Below are 20994 nucleotides of genomic sequence, written 5' to 3' on the forward strand. Positions count from 1 at the left end.
GCACAGAAGTATTTATAATATTTCATGGCAGGATCAGTCCTCCCTGTGAACTGTTTAAACATACATTCAGATAAGCAACATAAGGCCCATATACTCTGAACAGAAAAGCCTAGGGGAAGAATCATCCTCATTGCATAGACAGAAAATCAGATACTGGGATTATCAAATAAATTGGAGGCAATCTGAATGAATTAGTCTGCGATGGATGACCCAAGTCCTGATGGACTTTGGTGTCACGGCTCCAACTGACTGTAGCTGTCATTTAAGATACTAAAAATAGGGCACCATTTCTACTGGATTATTGCCTTCAAGACCTTGTTCATTGGAGGGCACGGGGTGTTACAGACTTCCACATGTGTAAGGAGATGGAGAGAATTTTACTGTCTTAGAACAAAAAGGGCTTATAATGTGTTGTAAGGTGGTGTTACCAAGGAAATGCAAAAGATTAGATGTGTGTATCGAAAAAAATTTAACAATGCTGTTAGATTATTTTTCATCTCTGTGTTCTCTAATTCATGTTTCACTTTCACTGTGGGGATTCCAGAAGCAAAGTATTGATTACTTTGTTAAACATTTAGCCTGTGATAATTGAATCCAGCCTTCTTAGATATCACTGTTGCATAATCATTATTCAGTTACATTTTCCATTAATTAATTTTAGTCAAATTCTTTCTCTATTAAGAGCTCAGTAATTTGGCTGCAGTGTGCATTAACTGTCTGATGTATGTCATGAGACAGACTCAGATAAAAGGGGCAAAGAGGTCTGGAAAAGAAACAGACAAAGAGATTGGACAGCAAAATATCCAGGGGAAAGGGGAGAATGCTCGTGTTAAGCAACACTGTTTTAGGGAAGATAGCAACACAAAAAGTATTCGAATATGAGAAACTCAGTATTTTTTTTATTGATACATTACATCAGTAAATCCCCAGAAGTTCCAAAAAGATGGACAAAACTCTTTTGGAGTATTAGATGTCAGCCAATGTCATGATAACTCATTGGACAAGCTCTACTCACAGTCTGCTGAAACATCATTATTATTAATTGTAATTACATCAAAATACAATAACCTAAGGGCAACATAATTATATTTATATGATGGGAACACATTCCTTCATTAAAACACTTTCAGTGCTTGTGAATTTAAGCAAGAACGTAATTTAGCAGGTAAAATTTGTTCATCTGGAAAATATCAGTGCTTATGAGTTTGTCTATGAGCTAATTTCCAAGCTAAAGGATAGCCAAAGCTGTCATTTTATTTATATTGTTGTTTAAAAGGGATTATAGGAAGAAATTCAGTCTCCTCTTGAAATTGACAACAGTACAAAGTGAGAACTGTCAAGAACTGTGAAACCTCTCAGCTGCACACACAGCTATTGTGTTACATCTCTGAAGTAGCACAGGTTAATAAAGTGATTTTAGTAACTGTTCCTGTACATTACACGGATCACAAAAGTCCTGTCCTTTTCACAGTGATAATGCTGCGATTTTAGAACCAACAGAATAAATACTTCACTTGCCTAGTGATAGCATTCTCAGGTAAGAAGTTCAGAACACTGCCAGAAACAATGAATCAGGGGGAGCAAAAGGCATTACCTGATAGTTTTGATCATGCTGAGCCCCATTTCAACACAGCAGTGTGCATGGTCCTGGCGAGGTTCTGGGAGCCCTGACACACAGTAGTAGCAATCCCCCAGGATCTTTATTCTGAGACAGTGATGTTCCTATACACAAATAATCAAAGAGAAAGAAAATATTCGCATATTTTTTTCATCATTTTAAGGTGAAAGTAAAAGTGGTTGAAAAACTACTCTTAAAAAAACAACCAAACCCTCACCTTGTTTCTGGATGTTTTCTGATTGTCATTAGTATAATTGTGATTTATTTTACTTTTTAAATAAAGTACTTTTACATTTTCAGCAAAAAAGGGTACAGCGATTTTTCTTTTATGCTAATCAGAGACGTCCTTGCTGATGGGGAGAAAGGTTTTTATCAGAGCTAGGTGGAACATAGGCCAAGGATTCAGAAATGCCAGCTGAGATAATGAATAACCCAATTTAGGCTATGTTCCTCCAGGGCATGTTTTCCTGCCCACTTTTTACACTGGAAATAAATGAAAAATATCTTTCCTCCCACTGAAATCCCTTCCCACCTACAGTTTCCGCAGTCACACTCAAGTATTTCCAACAGCTATAGGAACTGATCAAGTATCTGCATGTCAAAGATCTCAAATAAGGTCTCTTGCATCAGGCTCATGCTGTGGAGAAATGATGTTTCTTTCGCATCCAGCTAGAGATATCTTTTACTCTATGAGTAAATAATGAATTTAATTTCTAAAATATATATTAACAGTATAATTGCATACTGAAACAGAATATTATTGTGTGATTTCATCATTATTTTGGAATATCCTTTTCTAGTAAGCAGAAATATCTAAGTTGCTGAAATTTTGCATTTTCCAGACCAGCACGTGAGATCATGATTACCTGTAAATTTGCCCAATGTATGCTGCTGGTTGGGCCCTCACAGGAGGTAATCAGTGCACAGGAACAGAGAACATTACAAGTTGTGTCAAGGAAGTGTTTTTATAAGGGAGAGTCACTGGGATATTTGGTATAGTATTAATAATCAATCAGTAAATGCTGCAGTAACAGACCTTTAAAAAGAGAAATTTAAGTCAGTTCTGGGAACAAATGTGAATGCAGGTTCTCCCAGGAATCAAGTTCCATTCAAAGTTTTGCTTAGGAAGAATGAAGCTCTGTAGTCAACCTCAGACAAAGTGGAGGACATGGAATCTACACACTTTTACCCAAAGATTTTTGTGAAGTCAGCTGAAGCCTTAAGCATGCCAACAAGGGTAAAATCTTCTCTGGGCATGTGGCCAAAGTAAGCTGATTCACCCTAAAATCTCCTTAAACCATCAGTAGGAACTGACTGTGTTTGAAGCTTTGGTTAAGTCTCCGGCTAAAACAGTGCTGCCTTTCAGAGTGCAATGCCTTGCTATCCAAGTTTCACACAAAATTCCAGACTGAACTCAGGCTTCTAAAATGTCAAAATTTCCTCAACCACCTTTCCTCAACCCCTTCTTTTCAGGCCCTCTGCAGACCCACACAAGAACACTGGGAAGTTTTCATATGGCTTCAAATGAAATTGTACATCCTAAACCCCTCCAAAACCACTTTTTTATCTTTTTTTAAGCATTTCCTCTTCAATGGAAAGAATTAGAGATCTGATTTTACCACATTTCCCACCTATTTTTTAAACTCTAGAGTGAAACTATGAAACCATTAAGTATAAAAGTTAATTGACAAGTAGGTAAGACTCAATGGCATAAATCAGTGCAATCAGTAAGTTGGCTTCCTTAAACTTTTCTCCATGTTCCTTGTTTAGACAAAATGCAAAGAGATGATGATATAAGCCACAGATTCTAGAGTTCTTTGGCTTTTCTAAAGGTCCTAGTCAATTTATTTTTACTAGAAGTGATGTTTTCTTTTACATCTACAAAGAAAAAGGATAGTATTTAATGCCATATTGGCTTGACTGAGGTGGAATAAACAAAAGGCAGCACTTTAACTCTCTTCACAGCCACGACAAATACTTTACAAATAATAATAACCTCATAGTAAGATAGAGGGGAAAAAAGGGAAAATGGAATATTAGGAAAGAAAGACTGGATGAAAAGAAGAAAGATATATCTCAGGCATTATTAGATTTTAATTTTTAATTACATTTTTAACTTGAACATTTATTATACCTCTCTGATGATATGAGAAACTCTTATTAATGAGAATTTATTTTAGCACAGGTTAAGATGGTAGTCTTCAATAGGATAAGATTGTTGTTTGAGTCTTAATGACTCACTTAAACTGGCTAAATTGTTAATTCCAGTGAATTCAGATGAGGCTTATATCACCTTCCTGCGTGTCTGAAATTCAGAATAAATCAGGCAATTTCAGAGGATGCTTATTTTTTAAGAATAAGAATCTTAATGCATGGTAAAATCTGCTAATGAGGGTCTGATATATGCAAATGTGACTGCCTTTGTGTGACACAAAAAATCCATTCAGCTACACATGAATGTTTTCTTTTTCTTGTCATGTGATGTCACCTGACTCATTTGCCAAAGCTCAGGAAGTCATCTACAGAGTGCAATATCCAAGTGGAGATGACTGAGTTAGGTGTGCCTGTGCCAGCTTGCAGTGGAGCTTGCCATTGCAGCCCAAGGAGAGCCAGGCAAGGCAGTCAGGGAAGCCTGGGGACAAATTCAGCTCACAGATAAAGCAGTTGGCTGGGCTTCAGGTCAGTTGTCTGTTCCTAAACTCACCATGTATCTGTAAGACCCTGGGTGTGTGAAACACCCACACAGGATTAACAAATATGACATAAGATTTATGTCCTGTGGAACATTGCAAGTGTCAGGCAAGGTGTCCCTGCTGGGGAGGTTTTAAATTACTCCCTCTCTTCCTATTTTTTTTCTTGTTAATCGAATTATTATGGCTGCTAAATGTGATCTGTGTTGCAGCTTGACTACATTGCTTTTCCATTTTTTATTCTTTCCTAATTATTCCCATCATACTAATTTCAAAAGTAAACTATGGGCTTTTTATCACTGGAAATATTTCATCTAGAGGAAGATAATTCATTGACTCTCAAGAAGGACCGGGGGCTAATGATATCTGCCCTTGGCAGAGGCAAACTGCCTGGTCTCCTGAGACTCCCTCAGAAAGCTTAATCACATCTATAGTTTAGACTCAAAGCTTTGTCAGACCGGTTGTACAAGAGCATTAAGGTTATATTCATAGATAATGTGGGCAATCATACCCTAGTTTTAAATCAGAGACTGAGTTTTGTCAAGGCCTGCCCACTTTTCAATGGTATAAAATGACATTAGAAGCAATCAAGATTTTCCTCACACGGTAAAGCTCAAGCCCACTTCCTAAGATCATCTCACTGCAATGGCATCTAAGAGTAGCAAGTTGATATTAAATGAAAATGAATAAAAAATATAAATATGGATGAAGAATCTGAAAAATGAGTAAATTATTTAAATAAGAGAAAATTGTCATACAGGAACTTTGATACAGAAAATAGTTTTTCACAACAGTGGTAAATCCTTACACAGTTGTGAGGTTATTATCATTTTGTCTTTAATTTATTCTATTCCTCTTCCCTTCTTCATATGCAATTCTAGAAGTTGTCCTTGGGCATGTAAATGACAGCTAATATTATACAGACATTCACATCAGTATCCATCAGCCTCACACTCCTTCTAATACTCATTCATTAATGGCATTTATTGAAGGGATCAATTAAAATCTCAGCTTGTCCCAAATACGGGCTTTTTTCTCTCCTTATTTGCAGCTTTTCATTTTCTGCAAGTGGAAGATTAAGGGTCCTGATTCTGCCAAGATCAATTTAAATCAGAATTTTTGCCTGGGGATTTTGAGCAGACTTAACCACCAACTATTTTTAATAATAATTCTAGATTAATTTGGCAGCAATTGATAAGAAACTTTTTTCAAATTCACCTAAATCCAGAGAAAAAGAAAATATGCAGATTTTCCATAAATAATTACCTCGTATGTGGTGAATGATTTATGTTTGTGCTTATTAAATACACCCCTAGTGACTGGAAAGGAAGAAAAGCAAATTGGCATAACGTGGAGCTGCAGAAATGAGTTTCTCAAATATCAAGTTACTGAAAGACACAGTCAGACACTTCATTAATATTTCTTGTTTCCTTGGGCTAGATTTCTGACAAGGGAAAAAAAGTGATTTTGTTTTATAAGCTATGCTGCTTTTCCAATTCTGCCAGTGCTGAAATAATAATTTCACCTAGTTTTGTGAAATCGCATAAATTAGCAAACAGACCAGAGAAAAGTCAATTTTTTTTTGCAATTTTATAATTTCAAGCTTAAAGTTTAAAATATTGGGGATGAAAAATTACTGCAACTGAACTACAAAACAAAGAGAAGTCATACACTATCGTCTTCTTTTAAAAAGCAGCCGGAGTGAGAAGAGGCAGGGCCTTGGCCTTTCTGTACAATAGCTCAGTTCCTGAAACAAGTGCCAAAGGCAGAGGAAACCGCATTTCTCAGCATGGATGGGGGCTAGGCCAAAGCTCTTAATCAGCAGTCTGTTTTAGGGCAGGTTGGTGAGAGATGTCCATCCAAATTCCTTCTGTTGCAGCTCTGTCACTTTGGAAAACAGAACAGGGATGTTGAGAGAGCCAGATGGAGGGGGGTTCTCAAGCTGGGTCATGTAGGCAAGAAAGAGGACCAGATATAGTGCAGTTACAATGATTGTTTCTGATTTTTATACATAAAAAGGGAAAAATATGTCAGTCTTTCATTTGCCTGAACTAGGGAATACATAAGTAGGGCCCTATATTAAACATTTTCTAAATATTTTAACATACTGTATAAAGAATTTTTTTTTCTTTAGAATAACCGATAATAGAGTGGTTAGAATTTCTCTGTGCTGCCAGAAAAAAATAGGTTTGAGGTCTCTCATGCTGCAGAAGGAATTGAGGTCCGTTGGTGAATGAGTTTTATAATATATTATATCAACAGCCTTGTTCCTTGATATATGGCAGAAAAAACCTGCTATGATTGTTGTGTCTGGTGAGAAATTTGCCTTGTCAGTTTGTGTTAATTAGAAGACTATGCTTTAAGTGACTTAAGGGACAGAAATCCCCATGAGAAAGATTCAAGGTTTTAGGAGTTTCTAAAACTTAATTGCTTCAGGTTCATGGGACACTGGTTAGCTGTAGGAGAAGGGAATACAGGTGACCTCACTCCTGAAAAGTAAATTCACCGAATTCAGCCTTGCCCCTGATGAGTCACAGCTATATCCAATAAAGGTAAGTGTGATAAAAGGGAGCGGGCTGACAGGTGAAGGAACCTAGAGGAAGAAGGAACGAGAGGATCATGAAGCAGGATCCTGAGGTGAGAGAAAATCACTTGCTGTGAGGTCAGTCTGGGTCTGCAGTTAGAGCCTGTTGTTGGAACCTGCAGTCACAATCTAGCTGGGTAAAAGCCTGCAGTCAGAGTCTGCAAACTAACGCCTGCAGCCAGAGTTCAGCAGTAAATAACCAGCAGTCAGAGGCTGCAGGGGAAACATACAGTAGGAGCTTGCTGTAGCCAGACTCCATGCATGCTTGGAATCATGACGGCTAAGCTATAAAGGGGAATAAATGAGGACTCTTTTCATGCTGTGATAAACAAGAAGTCTGTGTCGCAGCTCATTTTTGCACTCTAACAAGAGGGCTGCTGCATGAGTCAGCAACATTAGAACATGAGCCAGGGTTGGCCCAGAAAGAGGCTGTAGCCAGATCAGGGTCACTCTCTTCTCCCAAGCAACAGGAGAGATGATAAGAGGAAATGGCCTCAAGTTGCCTCAGCAGAGATTTAGATTTGATAATATCAGGTAAAATTTCTTCATCTAAAAGGTTGCCAAGCATTGGAACAGGCTGCTTGGGAAACCAGTTGAGTTGTCAACTCTGAAGCTATTTAAGAGACACATGGATGTGCTGCTTAGGGACATGGTTTAGTAGTGGCCCTGGAAGTGTTAGGGAAATGGCTAATCTCAGAGGTGTTTTCCAACCTTAATTATTCTGTGTGTTGAGTTGGACAACACAGGATGAGTTGGAGAATTCCCAAAAATTTAATTCTGAAACCTTTAACTCATATCTCAATTTAGTCACAAAGTGAGTCTTCTTTTTTGGTGAGGTTGAATTTGAGTAAGTCTTAGTTTATAAATCACTGGGAAAACTTAAAACAAATTTTATTTAATCTGTCATTTTCATCTGCCTTTTTTCATAAAAAAACCCCGTGTACTATCACTTCTGAAAGTGTTGTGTGGGCTGGGATTTGACTGTTTAGGTCTTTTCCTGGGCTCTTTACTATCTGAAAAACTGCAAATGTAGGGAGAACATTGTGAACAAAGTTTTTTATTCATTAGTATGAGGCAATTAACTATTGAACTGATTGGGAGGAAAAACACCTCAGAATTAAGTACTGCAAAAAGAGCATTCACTAGATCCCTTTAAAGCCATGTAATGTCTTTATAATGAGCTAAATATTATATATGCAGACTTGTAATCCAGGAACTCTGCTTCTTGCTGCTACACCCCAAACATATACAGATGGAAAAAAAAAAATCAGACCTGGAATACATGCTTAAACAGGTTTTTTTAGGAAGTCTCTGGAATCCTGTGGGATATATGCTTGAAGATAATTTCACCATGGAGCAAAGCATGCCAGCTCAGAGCTGAAATGTGCCCTGGGACAGTAAAGCTCTGAAATAGGAATGTCTTTATTGAGGAAACAGAAAAGCCCTCAAAAGCCTCCAGTCTTCCCTTCCCGATACCAGCAGGTGCAGGTATTTTACTGGGGCTGTGGGTTGATGTGTTCCTGTGGAGCCTGGTAGTCAGGGTGGTTTCACCCCTGGAAACAGCAGTCATAAATAAGATTGGTAATATACTGTTGAAGGAATTTTTGACAGCTTGTCTGCAACATTACAGGAGATCATTTAACTGAAGTTACAGAGAAAGATTGCCTCCTTGGGGGGGGGAAAAAAACCCAAAACAACAAAACCCCATCAGTCTCTTATTAATATCCTTTATTTAGACTTTTACTCTTTCCTTTTTGTCATATCTGAAACTGAATCTACAAAGAATGTAGATGAATTTAGAAATAAGATAATTTAAATCATGGTATTGCCTAACATCTAGCATTGCACAGAAGGCAGAGGAAAAACAAACCTCAAAATAACTGTTATTTCACCAAGGCAGGACTTTTTTTAGGCTTAAATATCTTGCTGAATGTCATCTTATTTCCTTTCTCAAAATTTCTGCCTAAGGAAAGTATTAATATTAATTAAGTTTCTGTTTAGGCCTTTCAGTAGATGAAGTAGATATAAGGAAATGTTTTCTTCAGTTCTGTTTTATGTCAACTTATTTTTCTTTTTTTGTAAATGTCACTTTTCTCTTTAATAACTATAAATCTTTTACAAACTTCACAGAGTGATTAGGAATGGGAAATAACTGTACATAACATATTATTACATTTTTCCTAAGAAGACATTCTGAACTGAGTTCTAATTTTTGTTCAGAGATTCTGTGGCAGTGATACAGATATTATGAGGGGTTTTTGTAATAAATTATATGCATCAGTGTGTGCCATAAAACTTGATGTAACTTAGGGAAGATAAAAAAAATTAGTGAGTTCTCATTACTTCTGTAAAGCTTAATAGGAGAAAAAAGAAACTTAGCCAAGTTACATTTTTCAGTATGCTGTGCAAGTGTCTTCTTTAATATGATTTATGTCGTGTGTTTGAACAGATGCAACAATCCTTTACATAAGATTATATTTTAATACTTTTATTTAGAAGTAAATAAGGATTTACACATTTTTTTTTCTTTGAAATCTAAAGAAACCTCCCCAAGCTTTCTGCAATTGACCTCTTTGCCTTGATGGAAATTCTTAGCAAAATCCAAGACTCTGAGTAACAGTGACTATTTAAATAAGTTATCATAACTCTAATTAAGCTGATTAAGAACTGGTTAAGTGATAGATGTGAAATCTAGATGTGATTGTATAATCCTCCTTAGTGGAAGGTCCTTCTACGGAGGCCTTGAAAGGACAACTTTCCAAAAATCCTGTTGAGGATTTACAGGCAAGTAGGAAACTATTGCTAATAACATTTACAAAAGGAATAAGAGCAGTAAAACAAGCAATTGCCATGCACACATGGTGTTCACAACGTGACAGAAAGACCAGAAAACCCTAAAATATTTTTCAGTACAACAGTGTTATCACTCTATGTTCAGAAACGTGGCATTTGGGCAATGATCGAGGACAGAGATTAGGAGGAATGTGATTAGTCCAGGAACACTGTTTTCAGTGCTTTAAAAGGGATTCTCAAAAAACAGGAGGTGTTCCAGAAAAGTATTCCCCAAAAATATTTGAAGAAATAAATCTTGTGGAATAAAAACCTTGCTGTGACTTTGGTCTGTTTCTTTTATTGAAAGGAAATCTGCGAAGCACCTTGATCAAAGCATGCAGATGCCTTACTAGAGAAAGTCACGGGCTGGAAGATGATTCTTTTGTCTGGGAATGATAGAGCCATAGCAAGAATCAATGGATGTAATTCAAAGTCAGAAAAAAACAAATGAGAAAAAAACCATGCTTGAATAGAGTGAGAATGTTAAGGCACTGTAATATGCTGCCAAGATGGAAGAGTATTAAGACAAGACCATCTCTTGGTGCATTCAGATGCATGAAATTTTTTCCGAAAAATACACCTTTATCAGGTGTGAAAGCTTTATTCCATATCAGATGGGTAGGTTGATAGGCCCCTGTAATTCACAAGTCCTTGAAATTCAGGACCAGTCAGTGTCCACTTCCAAAAATTTCCAAAGGAAAAGGTGAAGTTCAGTATAACATTTAGACCCTTTATTTTATGCTGCTGGTCCCCTTCATAAGAGTCCAGAGAAGAGTCTTCATTTCCTGTAAAGTGCAGACGGAGAATTTGTCTCCTTGAGTTGGATAGAAACACCAAACACTTTGTAGGGGAGTGAGAGAGGTTCCTCTCTGTCAGGCAACTCAATTGTCAGGGCATCAGACAGATGTCATTACATCCAGGTCACAGAACCCACAAATAAGGAACACACTCAAACTATTTTTCTTTTTACTAAATTTTGGTTATTTGTTATACTATCACTCTAATTTTTGTATGCAAATCTGTTCAATTTTTGCAGTGATTCTTCCCTGTGTCTTCCACCTTTTAGAGGATTGTTCTAGACCAGTGGATTAGTATAATCAACAGTATGTTGAAAAGAGAAGTAAATTCCCAGACTAGGAAGGGAAATGCATGAAGGGTCCTAGGGTCTTGAATTTAGTGACTGGAACATTCACTTGAGAGGTGATCATCCAGATAATGGAGTTTTACAGATACAGATAATCTTTCATCCCAAAACACAGATTTCTGGATAAGAAATTCTTGGCTATACAAGAGAGATTAATATATTTATCACTGTTTTTAAAAAAAAAATCTGACATTTTTATGGTACCTACTACTATGTGGCACATTCAATGTTCTCCAGGAAGATTAATGAATTTAGAACTGCGACAGAAAAATTTATGGAAAGTTGAAGTAGGTGTGTAGAAAGCCACAGAGAAGGGTAAAGTGTCTAGGCATTTCAAGTAGCAAAATATTCAGTTCTCATAAAATTAAAAAAAAAATCGATCAGGAAATTGACTTCAGAGGTAAGTGGCAAGTGAAGAGGGAAGATCCACTGGTCTAGACTTAAAAATGTAAATGCCTTCCTTGTTCCTAACTCCTTTACTGGATGTAGTCATTCTACACAAAATCACTATTGGTTAAATATAGCTTGTGGAATGATTACAAAATATGGTTAATGATCATGAATGCTAGCCAAAATTGAAATGTAAAGCAAGGCAATAAAGTGTTTTATATACATACTCTTCCTAAAATGTTTCTGTGACATACATAGATTCAATTTTATGTAAAATATATTTCTTCAGTTAAAGTAGTAGCTATTTTTCTCAAGCCATACAAAAGCAGGCATTACTCCTATAAGCTTTCTAAAAGACAGGACTGAGGTAATTCTTTCACCTGGCTTGGTTTACAGTATAGACCAGAGCTGACGAGGGCTTTTTGTTGCAAAGCAAATATTTTAGGTTGCATTTAGTAATTTGCCATGGCCCAGGCAATGGGTTATGGCATCACTCTGTACAAGAGAAAACACATTGCTATTTGAGATAAACATAGCTGAATCAAAAGAAATTTCAATAATTATGGAAGTCTTGATGTTCTTGACCTTAATGTGTACGCTGAGAAAAAACCACAAGACCTTACTAATACTGTGTGATAGGTGTACAAATACCCTATAACCCTGATAAAAGCCAATGAGGGATGTAAATCTGTGCATCAGACCAAGCCAATTTATGTTCTTTTTATAGTAAATAGATAACATGGTCTATGATATTCAGAGCGCAATTAGCATTTTCTTGTAGTAGGTACCTACATTTAGCTGGATAAAGGATAAGATAAACTCCATTAATTGTACTTAATTGCCTCCACTTAGAAGCTTTATTAGTCAGCTCAGATATTGACACCTAAGGATAGTCATATTAAATTAAATTTTGACCAAAAAAATGAAAAAAAATAAGATATACATGCCTGGAAAAACTGAGCATGTGTTCTGCTTGTATTTTTGTTCTTCACTTTTTTTCTGATCAGTGGCAATTAAGTAGCAACTATTTTCCTGATGTATTAATTTCCTCTGCTGTGTTTAATTAATTTCATTGTTGAGTCAGATAGAATCAAGCCTAAAGAGTGTAAGCCCTGCTAGTAACTAACCACTCAAGGACTGTGGGAACTGATTAGATGATCTTAAATGAGTATGTCTTTTATCCTTCCTCATTTTGCAGAAGAAAAGACAAAATAAAGCTATGGTCTTAATAAAAAAAAAATAAATCCAGCAAAGATCCAAAATATGAAGCTTCCTTAGAAGCTGTGGTAGGTGATCTGATTTCATACCGTTCTTTGTCCAGCACTACAGAAGTCCAAAGTTCTGATGACAGCCTCAGCTTTTGCTTGCTATCAGAACCCATAATCATTCATAAAACTTTGTCACTGTCTTCCAGTCTCAAATATGCAAAATACCAGTGGGGAGAATCTGGATATGTATTGTTCAAAGCAATCAGAGAGTATTTCCCAAAGTTCCCAAACATAGAATTGATTTTGTCTTTTTGAAAATAAATTGTGTTTAACTCACATGTGCTAGTCGATCAAATCTGGCAAAGAGTTCATTCAGCATTCGAACCAGCTCCTGGGCTGACAGAGTTGTGGAAAGGTTGGTGAATCCTTTAACATCTGCAAAAAGAATGCTAAAAAGTAGAAGACACATTAATATTTCCATCTATTTCCTTCAATTACTGAATGCTTAATGTTATCTTCTATCATTTTACTACCTATCATTTTACTACCTTTGAAGTCACACTACCTTTGCTCTAGACTTCTCTACATTCTGGAGTACTGAAGATAAATATTGAAGGGAATAAAAAATACTATTAAGTATGAGAAAAAGTTTTGTGAAAATGGGAGTCATGAAATTCTGGATTTTCAATTCCTAAGACTATAGACAGATTTGTGACAGTCTTGATATATATCAGGATGCAGCCAGTTTTATTGCACCTGATTTATGCATTTGACAGAAGTACAGGGGTTAGAAATGTAGTGCTCTCTTTTTAAGGTACAAATCTTTAATTGGATTCCTTTTTCATTCTACTGTCTTTACAGGGAGCCCAGTTTGATCATACTTGGAATTTAGGTGTATCAACTTGTGTGCCGGAAGCTGTTGTAGGATCCCCACTAACAAACTATTTGGAAACAGACTTCTAACCTGTGCTTGAACATCCAGTTATTTTCCTTGCATTTTGGCAACTCGCTATGTCTGGAATGACCACAAGTGAATATAGAGAAACATTAAACACACAAAATCTGTGGTGTGCAGGATACCACCCAGAACAAAGCATAAAATAGATTAGGACTTATTAGATGAAGACAGTATTGGCTACCTTAAAAAGTAGTGATGCTCTAAAAGACATGTCATACTGGCAAAAACCTCATTAGCACTTGAAAGGAATGAATAGTAATAATAGACTAAATTTATAAAAATAAGGTTTTCAAACTACTAGTTTCTACACTTTTAATTTTCAAACAAACGAATTTTTTTTCACCAGATACTACTTTTAATAGTCGTTATGTTTAATTAGTATAATTAAATATATATTTGTTATATTAATATAACATTTAGGTAGTGTTCAGTACTGAACATTAGGGAAAAAAGTGAATGAAACTTAATTTTGAAAATATCTAGTTCCTGGCAGCATGCATAGAAGCCAACCAGTATCTATATTTTAAAGCATGCAGAATCTTAATTTCAAGTTTCTTTCAAGCATAAAATATGTTTCAACATCTCACCCTCTTTACAGCCCTTTCCCATTAAAACAAAAGGGCCATCTTCTCCATATTTTGATTCTTCTACAACAACACTTAATCTAAGTATGAAAAAGGTTAATGGAAGACATTTTCATTTAGTGCAACTCAAACTTTTATGAGGGTTCTTGATACTTTCAATCAGATTTAATAAAATATCATATCTGAGTTGCTGCATGGCCACAGAAGTAGCAGATAATCAATTTACACTTCTGCAGAAGTGCAAATTATTTTTATTGAACTTGTCTAGACAAAGTTATATTTTGGTTTCTTCGAAAGGCAAAGTACATGTTTCCCAAGAAAACTATCTACCATCATATTTATGCTTATTTTTCACTGCCTTCAATGAAGATTTCAAAAATGGTCACTAAGTAATTTACCCTTGTGTTTTGGGAAGGGTTTGTGGAAAATGTAATTTGCTTAACAAAGTATTCTGATTTTTGGGAAATATAATAAAATCAAGATGGTTGTGTCATGGAGTAGAAGTTGATCACTCTGATGTAAATGCACAATTAGGGCTAATCACTTTGAGTACCAGAGCATAGGATAATTATCACCCTTTTGATAACTAAAGGAAAAAAATTAGATTGGACTAAAGAAAGGAAATGGATTTATGAAAATAATAAGACTGATTAAAATGGTTATAAAGCAGAGGAACCATACAATAGGTCACCATCTTTGAAAGCATCTTTCAAGTCTCTATCTCATTCTTCAGTGTGTGGGATGTACCATCAGGTTGTGACAAAATATATGTTCACACATAGGCAGGGCTCTCTTTCCTGTGCAATCTTGACCATTTCAGTGAACTGTGTATGAAAAAGTGAAAAAAGGCATAAATGGTCCAAACTGAGTGTGTAGTTCAAACGGGTCTTGCCATTGCTGTGGCATCTAGCCATCCTGATGAGTAAAAGCAGGCATCAAAATGCTTCTCTGCTCTAATATTAAACAAGGGTACACTAATTTTCTAATTTATGAATGAATAAAGCAACAGAAGGGAAACTCTCAGACAAAAGTAATTTAGCAACATCTGAGACCTTAAACATTACAGAAAGGCTACTCCACCCACCTGACATTCTCATAACGATGAATGTAGATCTTATGGAATTGGTGCTGCAAATGTTCATCTTCTACATTGGTCATATCATTTATCATTTCCAGGACTACAAACCGTGGTAACACAGAGAGCACCAGCCGTTCCTAAAACAAAGAGGAAATCAAAATGTCATTATCAGTCTGAACTGGTATTTCACAATGCCCTGTTTGAAGATCTGGATAACTGGTTATTTTATATGTTACTCTCTTCTCTAAAAATTATAGCTCAAGCCATTTGTGATAATTCACTTTATCAACCTGAGTCCAGAGTCCAGGACACCTCTGATTTAGGTAAAGAAGAATGAAATGAGCTCATATTCAAACCAGTCCTCTGGACTAGGAAAACTGGAGGACATATTCAACATTTCTAATTACTTTTGTCTGTGTTTCAAGAACACTCAGGAAGAGTAAACATTTGAGACATATGTTTATATACGTGCACATGCTTATTTATATTAGTAGAGTATCCATGCATATTAGCTTATTATTAGTGTGCAAACACAGTGTATCAGTGCACATTAGTACACATATACTTCTACTATTAGTGTATAAGGGGATATATACATATTCACAGAAGAGCTGTTTCCAGCCCTGTCATAATATAATTAACCCCAGGATTTTCACGGACTTTCATAAAATATTCTGAATTGAAAGGGACCCACAAGATTTTAAGTGACTGACCTATACGGGGATCAAACCTGCAATCATGGTTGTTAGCACTAACTATTGTGCACTAACTAACCACATCTTAGTACAGCCAGGCAACCCCTCAAAAAAGTAATCAAATTCTTTCATGAAAGCCCTAGATCATCCCCTGAGAGATTTTAGACTGCCCCTGCTTCAGTGGCTTATCAGTTTAACAGCTTTGACAGATTTTGCAAGTGTCCAACCAAAATCTAATTCTCTGCAAATTAAAACTTCTTTTTATCCTTTCAAATTGGGCATGGATAATTATTGATTGCTGCTTTCTCTGTAATAATCTTTCTGTACTAAAATAATGTTATTGTGTCCTCTTGCCCTTAGTCCCTCCTTTTTTTAGATTAGAAAGCTTTGGGATATGTCACTCCCAATCACTCTGAAGCCAAGCTACCATTTTTCACTTCTCTTTTGTTTTACGGGATTGTAAATACTGAAATCTTATTGAGCTAAAGAAGAGAATGTTAGTTATGTAAGCTACTTATCACCAAATTTCAGACAACATTTTGGGGAATAGGATATATCTAGGGAAAACTAGATGCAAACTTCTAAATCAAGCACATATGTAGACTACAGAATGCACAGATGAATAAAATCCTCCCCTCCCCTCCCTTCTCCCCTTCTGTTTTTTTTGTCAAAGAAACTGATCTTGAATTTGTTTTGAGGCAACTTGATATAAGGAGGAACTAAAATAATTTCATAGTATACAGGATGTGGGTATGTCCCTTCTTGAGGAAGAAAGTTTGTTCAGAGAGAACAAGAAAAACCAAAGAGGAATGATGGGTGGAATGAGAGAGACAAGCAAACTAATCATGAAAAGAATGATTTTTATGCCAGCAGGATTCAATGTCATGGATGAAATTTTGCCATAGATGAAACATCTGAATAAATGAAGGAATCTCTCCCTAGCTTTCATAGAAGATGATATCATTAGTAACTTAAAACTTTCACAGTGTAGATCATGAATAATTCTCACTCTGAGCAGTCTTAGTCAGCAGTTAGGATTGTTTACTAACAGTTTTGATGGAAATGTGTTGTGGATAAACACTTCCATTTGTCTAGATGGCAGCCCCAGCTGAGGTGAACTGTTTGTTTAAGAGGGGGGAGCACCTGCTGCCAAAAGTTGCACTGGAGCACAGGAGTGTTTCACCACTGGAGTTTATGTGTTACATCCCCCTCCAAGAAAGCTCTGCTTCCTGCACAACATGCTGGCAGAATACGAGAGAACTGAGAATCTCCTAATATTTAATCCACCTATTGTACAAACCTTTGCTAAATCAAGTCCTGCCTTTGTGAGGAATAGACAGAAAATCATCTGAGTGATGGCTGATATAGAGCAGGCTGTGAACTACACTGCAATGAGATCATCCTTTATTCTGGGAAATAGCCAAGCTCAGAATTTCTGTTTCCCCATACAAGGTGGTTCTAATTTTAGCACATCTGCTTTGTCTTAGCTTTTTTCCCCCTTTTCTACCTGGGAATTCTGCTGTCCTTCATTGTTCTGATGTGTAAACACTGGATGTGATGCTTGTGATAGCAAGAAGCAAACCAGTCCCTCAGGAGGGCCTTCATACTCCTGCAAACCCAGGTTTTACAGGAACATCTAGTCCTCAGGTAGATTCACTCACAGAAATAGCTTTAACATTTTGTGTCCTTAAGCCTCCTGTGATAGAAGACACCTATGATAGAAGGCACTGAGATTTTCTTATTCCTTCACTATTAAGATGCATAGTTCAATTTGACAAAAAAAATAAACCCACCTTCTGAACAAATCAGATCAGTGTTTCAGGGAGTTGTATGAATAAAGTGTCCAATGACTGCTTGTGAAGATACATTCAGAATAATACTTAATTTTTTCACTGTAAAAAGAAATATATTTCCTTGCCTACCCATACAAGATGACAAATTGGAATACAATTTTTTAAAAGGATATTAAAAAAAAAAGAAAGCAAGCAGAAATCCTGGTTGTTATTGAATTATTTATGAAATCTATGATAAGAGAACATTAAAAAAAGGTCAGTTTCTTCATATATATATGGCTTAAAACAGAGCATGCACTCTTTTTTTTCCCAGAAGGAAAATCTTACATTCCTTATTTGCATTCACTTAAGGGGGTATTGAGCAATGCCTCTAGAAAGTTTATTTAAAATAAAACATAGTTGGCTTGGCACATGTTCACAAAGCCAAGAAAAATGTGCCTAGCACATTAGATATCTTAACCTTCATGCTACTCATTAAGGTAAGTTAAATGTTCTTGCCTGCACATAAGATCTGGCAATGACCCATAAAACTGAGGTTAATTAGTTTGCCTCTGTAGCAGCCCTCCTGCATTAATACTAAAGCTTGTGATGATCCTTTGTTGGAATCACAGTTCCTTTATTGGAACTGAAGGTTCATACACAGCTCATGTCACTACTCTGCAATGATGCATGTTGTGCTGAAGAGCACTGCAAGAAAAACAGCATTAAAGTATGTATGTGTGTATCTATATATATATATTTGAGGCACTTCTGTAACCATAAATTCTATGGTACTGAAACATTCAAATGTCAGAAAAATTTTCCCTCTATGGGTGTCAGCTGCCCCTTGCTATGCCAAGCTGCTCTTACATCACACCACACTGAAAAAATGGTGGGGATGTTGAACCAGGTTTCTTTTCCAAACTTGGAACTCAAGTGGGCTCTACTGTGGGTTATTTTTTATTCTTCCTTTCCCTACAGCTGATTCTAGTGTTCTCTGGACCAGGATATGTCCTTTTTCAGAGGTCTTTTGCATCACATTTCTTAAATCCATCTGTTAAGAAAGATTTTTGGTTATTCAAGAATGAGTGTCAGGTCACTCTTCCCTTGATATAAAGATCCTTGCCACATAACTCCCATTCAAGGTACTTAAATACTATTGCTCCTATTTCACAGATTTAGATACTGTGGCACAGAAGAACAGCACAAATGTGTGGAGGTCGTGTACAAAAAAGCAGTAGCCAATCCCAGGGGAAAAAAAAAAGGTCATTTTTTTTGTCCTCTGTACCTTACTATTTACATGATCAAAGAGTTCTCACATTTCTAGTCAGTCTCTCTCGGAAGACATTTTCAGAGCTGGAGGGAAACATGAGAAAAGAATCCTTCTCTTACAGAGAAAGGCCTGATAAACAAGTGTTATGAACTCTAGGGTGAAGAAAACTCCAATACTCAGGTCTTTTGAAGACTTACTAGCTGAGCAGTGGGCTAAGTGGAGACAATTCAAAGAAGCAGTGGTAAGTGGTTTGAAAAGGAACAGAGATATATTTGTTCAAGAGAAGAGACATAGGAGAAAGAAAATAGAAGCAAAGGAATGCTAGAAATGAGCTTATGAACTGTTCTTCTAATAACCACGACATGAAGCAACCCTCATCTTTTAGACAGGACAGTCAGGGTTTAGAGTAAATAAATAAATTAAAAATACCTTTAATCCAAAGAATAACCATGGTAAAAGAAAAAGACCAGTAGAAATCACTAAATGTAACAAATTATTGGTAGAATTCAGACATCTGAGTTTTGTGACTCCAAGGTAGTTGTGCCCAAACTTCCATTTCATCCAATGAATCTGGAGAGATACTCAACTGAGTAAATGACTCCTTCAGTGTCACTGTGGGTCTCTTTGGGTTCTGTTGTCTGTTTTGACTAGATCTCAGTCGATGGAGCTCATAGATGCAAAGGCTGTGTAGTCCCCTAGTTTAGGAGGTGTCAAATATGGAGCTGACTCCTACCCAATCTACTCCTTCAGCAAAAGTTAGCAACAGTGAACAAATCCTGCAAGGATAAGTAAATTAACTTCATGAGTCACCCACATCTACTTAAAGTCCCAAGAGCATAATTTAACATTGATACTGCCTCTAAAGCCCATTTACTGTTTTATGTATCTGCAATAGTCATTCTTTGTTGGACAGCTTTGCTGTGGTCTGCATGAACTGATCCCTAGGGTCACTTGTACTGAAATCAGGGGTACCAGTGCTTACAATTGCACAAATGTAGCTAGGCACATTCATGGAGAAATGGGACATGTTCCTGATGACCTTTGCAGCAGTTTTTGAGAAGAGTCAATTAACCAGTGCACAAGGCCTCAGTCTTGTGAATAAAAACCAGAAACCTTTCCACTTGGGCTGATCAAAGAGACCAAAAAACCAACAAGCACAAAATATTGGCAAGCAATTTGGATCTGGAGGAGATTGCTAAGAGGAGGGTCAAGGTTTCTCTGCAGGTCATATAAGGGCATCAACCCTGCAGGGTCTGCTGTCTGCATAAACTGTGTGCACCAGCTCCACTTAGATGGTATAGATTTTTCTTTGTTTCACATAATTTTAATTGGGGATGGCGTTGCCAAGGAATGAAAAGATCCTCTTGGCTGACAGGTCAGTTTAGGTTTTCCTCTTCCTCCTCTACGTGTACCATCAAAAAGGGGAGTCTACAGAGATGTCATGGGAGTAAGTATGGGTTTGGAATCATGCTGCTTATGGCTGTTCCCAAGAACTTGTGTAAAACTGGAGTGGGTGTACCCCAGAAGTGTTTAACTAGATGCTCTAGAGAAAATGTTTCACATCTCTTATTTTGATTTTTAAGAATCATTTTTCCGCAACCATCAAGCTTGTCTTTAACAACATTTGCTAGTAATATCAGAGATGTTTTACTGTATTAAACACTGAACTTAACAGATGTGAAAAGGGCCATTCAGGTCAGGAGTAGTTTTAGTCTTTCTGGAGCACATGAGCTTTTATTACATTTAAGGAAAATTGATAAAAATGTCACTGTTTTCTACTGAAAATCTCTTCAGAATAGACATAAATATTGTAAATGCCACTAGAAAATGGAAATTAGCACTTCTCATTGTGATGAACTGCTCTGAAGAGAAATTCCTTTGTGCTTGCTTAGTATACAATGGACAGTCAATTTGCAGCTGTTCTTTCTTGTGTCTCATCAATACAATGGGAGTTAATTAAAAAATACTGAAGGAGCTGCAGTACCTAATTCATTCAGACTTGTGGGGTTATGAGGCTGTCTTTTAGCTTTTAATACTTACTGCTGCAATGTGTGATATGAGCTGTATCAACTTTGTTTTATTTTAATTCCTGCAATTACTGTCCCAAATTATCCCATCCTTGGCTGCATGTTCCATTTAGGCATCTGCTGTTTTCAAAGAGAAACAAG

The 20994-nt window shown here is 36.6% G+C and overlaps 1 protein-coding gene and 1 long non-coding RNA gene across 2 annotated transcripts in view; one reads left to right on the forward strand and one right to left on the reverse strand.

The window, feature by feature from the left end:
• ADCY8 (adenylate cyclase 8) overlaps positions 1 to 20994 on the reverse strand; it is a 117911-nt gene that overhangs the window by 53363 nt on the left and 43554 nt on the right. Inside the window, exons 3-5 of the mRNA XM_066336170.1 lie at positions 15093 to 15223; positions 12804 to 12915; positions 1595 to 1722 (exon numbers count right to left, since the gene is read on the reverse strand). Coding sequence (XP_066192267.1) covers positions 1595 to 1722; positions 12804 to 12915; positions 15093 to 15223 — 371 coding nt within the window. The remainder of the gene's footprint in view (positions 1 to 1594; positions 1723 to 12803; positions 12916 to 15092; positions 15224 to 20994) is intronic.
• Positions 6895 to 15773, forward strand: LOC136371861 (uncharacterized). Its single transcript, XR_010745415.1, has 3 exons — positions 6895 to 6945; positions 8187 to 8380; positions 15185 to 15773. It is a non-coding gene; the product is annotated as an uncharacterized lncRNA (long non-coding RNA).

This window comes from Sylvia atricapilla, chromosome 1 (genome assembly GCF_009819655.1).
Source record: "Sylvia atricapilla isolate bSylAtr1 chromosome 1, bSylAtr1.pri, whole genome shotgun sequence".
Taxonomy (NCBI): Eukaryota; Metazoa; Chordata; class Aves; order Passeriformes; family Sylviidae; genus Sylvia; species Sylvia atricapilla.